The sequence below is a fragment of the Pseudochaenichthys georgianus genome, chromosome 7 (genome assembly GCF_902827115.2).
Source record: "Pseudochaenichthys georgianus chromosome 7, fPseGeo1.2, whole genome shotgun sequence".
NCBI classification, from domain to species: Eukaryota; Metazoa; Chordata; class Actinopteri; order Perciformes; family Channichthyidae; genus Pseudochaenichthys; species Pseudochaenichthys georgianus.
This window is the reverse complement of record NC_047509.1, coordinates 26,429,303-26,439,362: the sequence shown is the minus strand read 5'-3', so window position 1 is coordinate 26,439,362 and position 10,060 is coordinate 26,429,303. Positions and strand designations below refer to the sequence as shown.

General features: G+C 38.0%; 1 protein-coding gene across 1 annotated transcript; it reads right to left on the bottom strand.

Moving 5' to 3' along the window:
- Window positions 1-651: 651 nt before the first annotated feature.
- sgk2a (serum/glucocorticoid regulated kinase 2a) lies at window positions 652-9,757 on the bottom strand. The gene is made up of 13 exons (XM_034086247.2): window positions 9,659-9,757; window positions 7,784-7,847; window positions 6,953-7,014; window positions 6,516-6,573; window positions 5,757-5,840; window positions 4,329-4,460; window positions 3,810-3,922; window positions 3,654-3,690; window positions 3,461-3,547; window positions 3,206-3,301; window positions 2,362-2,517; window positions 1,952-2,041; window positions 652-1,196 (listed from the first exon to the last, which is right to left on the bottom strand). Exons 2-13 carry the CDS (start codon window positions 7,802-7,804, stop codon window positions 1,041-1,043), a joined length of 1,092 nt encoding a protein of 363 aa, XP_033942138.1. The 5' UTR covers window positions 7,805-7,847; window positions 9,659-9,757; the 3' UTR covers window positions 652-1,040.
- Between the last annotated feature and the right edge of the window lie 303 nt (window positions 9,758-10,060).

Here is a 10,060-nt window from a genome sequence, read left to right as displayed (position 1 = left end):
ATCTTATTTATTGATGTGTGTTTTGTCTTTTTGTATGTGATATGGACCTTGAGTCTGGAATAAAGATTGGAAATATAAGTGGAAAGGAAAGTTATGTACTTTATAAAAACAATACAAAAAATGCAGTTTGTGCAAGCTATGCAGCATTTTCCCAGTGAAATCTAATCACCTACACATTCCATCCATCCATCCATCTTCTCCCGCTTATCCGTGGTCGGGTCGCGGGGGTAGCAGTTCCAGCAGAGAGCCCCAAACTTTCTTTTCCCTGGCGACATCAACCAGCTGGGGGATCCCAAGGCGCTCCCAGGCCAGCGAAGAGATATAATCCCTCCACCTGGTCCTAGGTCTACCCCTTGGTCTCTTCCCAGCTGGACGTGCCTGGAACACCTCCCTAGGGAGGCGCCCAGGTGGCATCCTTACTAGGTGCCCGAACCACCTCAACTGGCTCCTTTCGACGCGAAGGAGGACACATTCATTATTTATATTTTGCTCATTAATTTGTATTATATTTTAATCCTTCATAGGATAACACCTCTTGTAGTTGTTCCTGGTTTCCACCAATGCCTATGGTTCACAACCATTTATGTTTGTGCCTGGGATACGCAGCTTGTGTTTGCTTCTACACCCTTTTCTGGAAAATAGAATCCGAAGTCTGTATGTACACATGATTTATAAAACATATTCTTAATTACATTGCAAATTATGAGGGTAGAGACCATTGGCATTGCATCTTACAAATTATCCTTCTTCCTGCAAGCCAGTCATAACACGTTCATTTTGCTATCTCTCTAAGAAAAGACCTGGGACCTCCAGGTAAAAAGTTGTACACATACAGTATATCAATTTAAAATGTCTATTGCAGATGTGCTTCCTCTCTGCTACATCCTCAAGAGGAACAATTTATGAGAACCAATGCCGTAGGATAGATGCCATGTTAGTTTTCTGCTATCATACAGGAGGAGCTCTTATTTACATGAGACCCAAAAGAGGTTTGATCACTCCTTTAAAAAAATCTAATGTTTGAAAAGGTGACTGCCGCCTCACAGAAAGCTGTCCTCTGTGGCGACGTAGGAGAACCCATTGAAAGCGTTGTTGGAGCTGCTGCTGCCGTTCAACTCTGGGGTCCGACTCACTGAGTTAGAGACCATTTCTCTTGTGAACTCTGGATCAATGTGCTGAGTGTCAGCTGGGCCTCTCTGAAAGATGAAACAATCTCTGTAACTGATCATAATTATAGTATTGGAGGTGAAGTTTCTATTTTCCATAACAGAACATGTCTGGATGCACTATCACAGTTTTTTAATGGTAACTTAGCAAAGAAAAAGGAGGCTGTATTGTTGCTATGGTTGCATGCACTTTCACATACTGCACACTGGTTTATTTAGAAGCAAATATGGCTGTTGCCATGGTAATATGAATAAAAGACTAAACCAAGAGCACACAAAGCATAAGTGAGGACAGGAAAAATAATCTGGATGCATATGACTGATGTTTTTTATGTTGCCCCAAGAAAATAAATGTTTTTAAGTTCACATATGCAGTGATGATTACAAAAAAATATAGCTGAATAAAAAATAAAAAATGTCTAGGTATTTAACTTAGACAGAAACATTGAATGGAGAGGATGTTCAAACTGTGAATACGCCTCTATTGGGCCTGTATGAAACATTATAAGAGGTGAGAGAATTTGACAAAGGAGTTATATATACCCTTAGAGGTTAAACTGACTTTTAACCTGTTTATCTAAAAGAGAAATGGCTGAGATGTAGAAAGGAATTCAAGAGGAGATTTTCTTGGCTGTTGCCACTGGAAAATGTGTTGTGGGGGGGAAAGTTCAGGGGGACGTTAATGATTGTTTTAGAGAGGGTACACAGATGTTTGGACGGGCAGACAGACACACTTATTATGTAAAGACAGTAGCAGTAGCAGTTAACAGCCGGAAACCACTCACCACATTGGGGTTGTAAGGAGGAGTGATCCTCTTGTGGTAAAGGTCGTCCCAGTTGATCGAAGAAAAAAAGACGTGGTTCTTTATTTCTAACTAAAAATTAAAAAAAAAGAAATATAAGTTATACATGCGTACTGTACTGGATATAGTTTTAGTGACATGTGTTATTCCTCATATTAGGAATCCACATACTCAATTGAGTTTTCTGCAATTATTAATAAGTATGAAGGTGATCTTTGTACATTTTCTCGGAGGGACTGGGTTTAGATCTGTTCTTAGAAAAGATCAAAGCCACTCCACTAAAGCAAGTAGTCCTTCGATAAACAATTTGTATACAAGTAGGAATAATTGTTTTCTGGAAAACCATCTGTTTTAACGTGGAGTGACGTTTTTTATTAACATAATACACTCACAAAGTCGGCGATGGCTCCGAGGCGCCTGTGCTGGTCTTTCTGCAGGAGCCCCTCCAGCAGAGAACAGACGGCCTCAGACTTCCCAGGAGGCAGCGGCAGTGCCTTGTGGAGGATCCCATCATACATTTCACCCACATCACGGCTGTAGAAAGGAGGCTGAGGGGGAGGGATGGGTACAAGTATCATTAAATGATGAAATGAAATTTAGCATTGTATATATTATATATACATATATATATTATATAGTCAAACTTTCCCTAGATGTGTCCACTTGTAATGAAGCAAGTTAATGAATGGTCATTATTGATAGGACCATGGCTTGGGACCATAACTTCAGCCTTTAGCCAAGAAGGCGGCTATACAATGCTTTAATTAGCATCAGTAAGCTAACATGACTATATATTTACAAGATATAGTCATATTTAGCATTTTGTCGACTTGAAATATAATGGCAATTTATCCAACTGTTGATACATTTTGCACCTACGTGGGACTCTGAATAGCCAGTGAGTCTGCTTAATATTTATGATCCCAAGAGGATAGCTCCTAATATTTTAGAGATGCTCTGACCTTTCTTTAGCACCATCACCAGGTAAAACATTATACTTGTACTTGTAGTACTAAATGTTGTATATTATGCATGGATTGCCAACTCATTTGTAGGCTACATGTCTTATTCACTCATTGTTAATATCTGTCTTTGTGAATGTCATTGTTTGTGCTTGTAAAAAAGAAAAAACTCAATCAAGATATTGTTTTGTTTTTTTAAACTGAAAAAAACGTTGCCCTCAAGATATTCTTGCAACATGAAGATGCTTCAAATCAGCTGCAAACCCCCCCTCACCAGGCTGTAGATCATCTCATAGATCACTGCTCCCAGACACCACCAGTCCACGGTCCGGTCGTACGCCTCCTTACGAAGAACCTCTGGTGCCAGGTACTGCAGACAGACAGAGCGGAAGTGGCATATTCTCTTTTTACAACAGCTATCTCTTTCAATCCACATTGAATACCTAACCATGTATGACGCACAGTATTGTGTATGACAGATAATTCATATGATGTCTTTTTCCTGTTTACATGTATATTTTTTACGCACTTCTGGAGTCCCACAGAAGGTCGAGGTTGTGCCCTCGGGCTCTACTCCTTCTTTGCACAGCCCAAAATCTGTCAGCACCACATGGCCCTGCACACAACAAACCACATCTATATTTTAGTTACACTCATATAATAACAATAAAAACATGGAGGAGTTGAAGATTACAGAAGTAAATGTGTTGTTTTAGACTCACCTGAGAGTCGAAGAGAATATTCTCCGGCTTCAGATCTCTGCAAAGACAATAAAAAGCAGATTGTAATGATTGTAAAAGAGATCCACAGTAAAAACCAAAAGCCTCTAGATAACGATATGACCCAGGACAATTCAATACATGTGTGTTGTTTCTGACCTGTAAACGATGTTAAGGGAATGAAGATAGCCGATGGCGCTCGCCACCTCGGCCGCATAGAATCTGGCTCTGGGCTCTGAGAAACACCTCTCTCTCTGCAGGTGGAAGAAGAGCTACAGAAAGAGAAAGTTATGTGTAGTGTTCATTTGTGTCTTTGTTCTGTTATAACGCCTTGTGCGGAATGCTTTGGCAATACTATGTTTAAAATGTGGTCATGCCAATAAAGCCCCTGTGTATTGTTTGATCACAGTGGGGACTTTTCTGATATGAACAACCCTGTCTTGACGTGCTGTTCCATATAAACAAAGTCGAAAGAGACAAGAAGAACAATCTTTTTTCTTTTTTAAATGAATGAAGAAAAATAGATCGAACAATCACTGCTTAATAAAACATTTGAATAAAAGAACAATAATAAAGTAATACCTGTATAACTTCTGAATCACCATTTCTGACCATGTTCGATACAAATAATGTTTTTGTATGTACATACACTGTAGATATTTAGTTTTGGACACATACCTCTCCCCCATTCACATAGTCGAGGACAAAGTAGAGCTTCTCTGCGGTTTGGAAGGAGAAGTGGAGCCGAACCAGAAAGGGATGTTTCAGACTCTTCAGCAGCACATTTCTCTCTGCCATAATGTTCTTTTGCTAAAGAGAGGAGATATTAAATAAAATCACACAACTACACCAGCAGAAAACCTATTTGTCTATACCCTGTGTAGTCAAGAGTGATTTGTAATGCCTGTGGGGCTCATTTGTTTGCAGGAAACATTTTAACTGGTCACAAAAAAGCACCCATTTGAATAATTTAAATCATCTTTTCATAAAAAGATGTTTTTTCATCTTTTTCAATAAAGCTTATTTGATGTTATTCTGCTGTGAAGCATAGTACAAATAAGCTGTGAATATCATCAGATCTTGTCTGATTTGAGCATCTAGAGTTTCAATATTGTATTTCTATATTTAATTTCTGCTTTAAAAAAACAACAATGGCGAGCAATTTGATAGTTTTGTTAAGTTGTTGTAAAACTTAAAATATAAATTAAAATGGTAATCATTTGATTAATAACATGATCAAGGGGAAGTCATGTTGTACAAAAACTACATGAAAGCTTTTTGCACACTTAATCTTTATATTTAATTAAAAATATTATTTTAAACTTTATTTTATTAATCAACCAGGGTTTTTGATAATTGTCTAAATTCTGTTTCAGATGATCTTCCTAGGGAGGCAAAGGTCACCATAGTCAACTAGTTTTCTATCATTTAGACATCTCAGGCGTTTAAGTTTTCAGAAGGATTTAAACAGAAATAAACACTTGAACACTTCCAATTGAGCTAAAGCAAGCTAATGAAACGAGGACACGATTTTCTCGTTGTGTTGTCATTTTATATTATTGGAGTTGTAAAATATGTCCTTCGTACAGAACAAGCTGTAGATTAGATAAGATTCAGATCATGTTGCTGCGTCAAAACACTGTTTACTAATAACAGTCACACACACACACACACACACACACACACACACACACACACACACACACACACACACACACACACACACACACACACACACACACACACACACACACACACACACACACACACACACACACACACTTTCCCCTGGGTTAATTGAGCTACTTTCCACCATCATCTACTTTCCACTGTGACTGGCAGAGCATTTCGTAGATTGTTCACATTTCTATCAGGCTATATGTAAAAAGTAAGCTTTATTTTCAATTCTTTCAAATACTTTTGTCTTTTCAAGTCAAAACTGAGTGCCTCTTAAAATGAAAAATCTCCTTTATCATATTCAAGAAAGAAGTTAAACACACAATGACTAAGGCAAGGTTTTGTGGATGCTGGGTCTATAAAGGACTTTCTACAAAGAGGTTAGAAAGCAAGAATCAACCATCATTCAAAATAGAAACTCGAGTGCACCTCTTTCTTCTTGAGGATGACTTTCTTCTGCAGCACTTTGACGGCGTAGAATTTGCTGTCGGCTTTGAGCTTGGCGAGCAGGACCTGCATGAAGGTGTGTTGGTGAGAGGTTTGTTTAGTAAACAGCCTGAGCCACCATCTTGTCACCACATTTCATCAAACACAACACAGATATAGTATGTGATCTGTGGAAACAGATGATACTGGTAAATCTGAGAAGAGCCATGAAACAAGGTCTGACAATGACCCATGGCCAATAAAAAACATTTAAATGTCATTATTCTGAAGGAAAGTAATTGAATATGTTTATTGTTTTCTTTAAATGGAACACATCTCTGGTGCTGTTCAATTTTCTAGTATTTTGATCATGATATTCTAACCTCAAGAGGCCTCAGTGGGTTGAGTAAAGTAAAGTTAATGATTCATGAAGCAGGCAGCACATTCTGATCAGACAGGAGTCAGAGTCCTGTCTGCAAAGTCAGCAACAGCCCACTATCTCACCCTGTCTAAGAAGGTCAACGTGATACAATTGCTGCCCTTAATAAGATCCCCCTCAGGTAACTCATCATTTATATGACCCCCAATATTCATTTCTGCAACAGGGACTATCATTTGACACAACAGCAGACTTGGTCTAGTTTAAACTGCTTTTACTGCAGGTGAATGTGTGACCTGAAGGAGTAGCAATAAAGAAAGAGCTGGAAGGAAAAACAACAATAAATAGATAGATAGATAAATAAGTAATTGTTCCAGTGTCACCTTTCCAAAGGTCCCTTTTCCAATGACGGCCAGGAAGTCAAAGTCAGTGGGCCTGGCACTGAGACAAGATAGAGAGAAGTCTGTTCAATTGTGGACAAAAGTATAACAACCTCTGACGCACTTTATTTGTAATGGCTAACAAATGGTAGAAAAGCTAACAGCAAAAACAAACGATATTTGGTTTAAATGGTCTCTTTGTCCCTTTAGGAAAATGGTTTTCATAAGAGAAAATGCAGATTCCAATACATTATTGTTATTCTCTGTGTAATTTTGACTGAATTCAGTCTCAACATCTTCTGAAAATGTCTCATCCAGACAGCTGAAAATGTACTTTGAGCAGAGACAGCGCTAGTGTATTTTAGTTAGATTTGTAGCAAAGTATCTTGTGCATGAAGACAAAGAGAAATCCATGCTTCAGTGAGAGCAGAGCTACTGACTGTGGGTTTGCTGAAGGTCCTAGGTTGACTTCATCATGAGAAGAGGAGGATGGTGACCGCAGCTGGAGGACAAATAAACACAAAACAAGTCAAAAAAAGAAAGACTAAAATAAACGTGTATTCACTTTTAAAGAACTTTGTATTGACACCCTAACACAAAGTTTAGATTTCAAAACAGTCCAGCAGAGAAAACCAAATGTCACAAACACTATCCATTACACAGAAGTTGATCAGGGCCCCAAATAAGGACAAAATGAGAGGAGAAGGATTTTTTAATTTATTTAGCATTTAAATAATTTCAAAATGTCAAGAAAAAAGTAGGACTCACAAAAGGCGCCACCGCTTGTAGGTTAATTAATGCTCCGAAATTTAACATTTATTCACGTCATTTCTGACATTATTCTCAAAATGCAATAAAAAAATGCACCCATATATCTGGGTAAGTGTTTTTAAGACAATTCATCTCCATTAAATGGTATCATGGGAACAGTAGCACCGAAGGGGAAGCAATGTTAAGCCTGATGATGAAAACACGAGGATCTGAGTCACATTGCATGATCACTGTGGAGTTACAATACTTTAGATAAAAAGATCTCCCTGTTAAAGATCATCCATTCGATATATGAATGCACTAAGATCTGCTTTAGGCAGTGGAGATTCTAAAGACATGAAATCAGGTTTGGATAAGCTACACAAACGCCCACATTCATCCCAGATGTCCTTAATGAATCGCTAATAATAATAATTTGCTCACAGACTAAAGAGGCTGCAGGCAGATGGCCTAAATGAAATGAAGTAAAATCGTCATGCAAACAAAAAAAACACACTCACATTACAGTTTGCTGTGGCCATTATCCATTCCAGTCCCACTGATCCAGCATCAGTGTCTGAAGACCTGTGAGCGGAGATATTAAGGGTCATGAGGTGAGCAGAGGAGCCTTTAAACTGTTCTTATTTCACAGATGTCGTCTCGTGTGTGTGTGTGTGTGTGTGTGTGTGTGTGTGTGTGTGTGTGTGTGTGTGTGTGTGTGTGTGTGTGTGTGTGTGTGCGTGCGTGTTTGTGTGTGTGTGTGTGTGTGTGTGTGTGTGTGTGTGTGTGTGTGTGTGTGTGTGTGTGTGTGTGTGTGTGTGGGTGGGTGGAGGAGGAGTGGGGGGGGGGGGGTGTATCAGTGAACACGTTTACACAGTAAATATTGTTGTGTTATTTTCATATTTGTTCAAACATATCGGACACAGACACAAAATGAAACAAAGTCTCAATGATCCCAGTTGTCTTCCCTAAAGAGCTCCAAGCCGGTTCATTATGCATGAAGACTACAGAACCTTTGGATTGCTTTTTTTGCTGATTTCTAAAGTTGTGATAAACAGACATTTTGAAGACACACAGATTTACATGAACTTTACCATACTTTAGGAGAAAACACTCAAAGCAAGAAAATAAATCACTATGCGCAGGTAAATCTAGGGAACTAAATGTCAGTTACTATACATTTCTGGAACAAAAAGCATTAGCTCACATCCAAACACTTAATTTCCTTGAACCAAAAACTGAGCTTCAACTATTTTTCTCTACAAAAAATCTACGTGTTATTGCTCTGTCTGTTCCCTTAGAAAATACAATATATTTGAGCAGGTTGTACTGATGTTTATGGCAGTTGACCCACATTAATATCTACATGAACCAAGCAAGTGATTCACACTGCACAAGTAAGGTTACAGCCACTAAGGATGTTATGCTTTCCTAGATATTTCCGAACAGTTTTCAGAACACAAGAGCTTGCACTGACTTTCCCATAGTCTTCCTCAATAATCTGGTGTCAGTGCCTAGTATTTTTGGGATTTGACCATTTTTATTAATTCTCGAGTAGTAACAAATATTTTGTATTCTTCCACCCCGACGTGAATCTTTGTTAAATCAACTCCAAAATCTGACACACTGAATCTGACAAAACCAACTTTCCAACACTAACTTGGAACCTTAACAAATGAACCATTATCAATAAGACTTTCGCAAGAATATTCTAAAGGAAATAAATATTGCAGGAGACAATATTCCACAGATTACATTTAAACTGACTATTTGGCGCACCGCAGAAAATGTTGTCAAGAAAATAACAATTTATAGACATAAGATGATAAACAGAGACTTAAAGACCAATACAATGTGTCTCGACAGCCTGACCCCTGCATAGACTAAAAGCAGAGGTGTAAAGTAACTAAGTAGATTTACTTAAGCACTGTATTTATGTACAATTTTGAGATACTTGCACTTTATTTGAGTATTTTCATTTGATGCTACTTTGTACTTCTACTCCACTACAATGCATAGGTTAATTACAGATGAATACATATAATGAACACTTTAATAAGACTTTAGTTACACCTGGAGTAAAATCACAAGCTATTTAGAAAACAAAGGAAATACAATTATAGCTGCATATTTTGAAATGGGCCAATCTGCATTATAAATACTTTTGTTAAGTATATTTTGATGCTTTTACTGTTATACTTGTACTTATAATTAGCATTATAATATTATAAGCTAATAACAAGTTGATTAGCTGAACAATAAAACTCAGATAAAGAGAGACGTGAGAATATTCAAGTTTCCTGTTATATCTTCAAAAATAGAAAATAAACACTTACTAATTGTATAATAATCAGTGTATAATCCAGGTGACATGTGAAACAGCGGAGTGTTCTCACCTGTGTGCAGAGGAAGAGAGTGCTGCTCCGTTCAGGACTCAGAGGACACTGAGCAGCGGATCTCAAGTCAGGGTTTATTGTTTATGGTCATGAAGGAAGGGCGACTTCAACAGTGAATCATTAATTAACGAGGCGGAGAGATGTGTGTACGCGTGTGTGCCCGCGCGCGTGTGCGCGTGTTGGAAAAGGAGAGAGTTGGTTGTCCAGACTTCAAAATTATTGTACTTCCGGATTCTGCTCTTCGCTTTCAAAATAAGACAATTAGCCAACACTGTTAAAAGGACCATTATATGTTGTAGTTATCAATACAAACAAAAGTTAATTAAATGTTTTGTACAGAAATGTTACTGTAACTAATGTAGATTATTATTAGCACGACTGCTAATATTAAATATTATTAAA

Bases quoted from the DNA above. Each gene is read 5' to 3' on its own strand.
- sgk2a (XM_034086247.2), bottom strand. From the start codon at position 7,804: ATGGCCACAGCAAACTGTAAT. The intron at 3,923-4,328 runs GTATGTGTCCAA...CTCTTTCTGTAG, and splicing joins ACTATGTGAATGGGGGAGAG to CTCTTCTTCCACCTGCAGAG. The intron at 2,042-2,361 runs GTGAGTGTATTA...TTTAATTTTTAG, and splicing joins TCGGAGCCATCGCCGACTTT to TTAGAAATAAAGAACCACGT.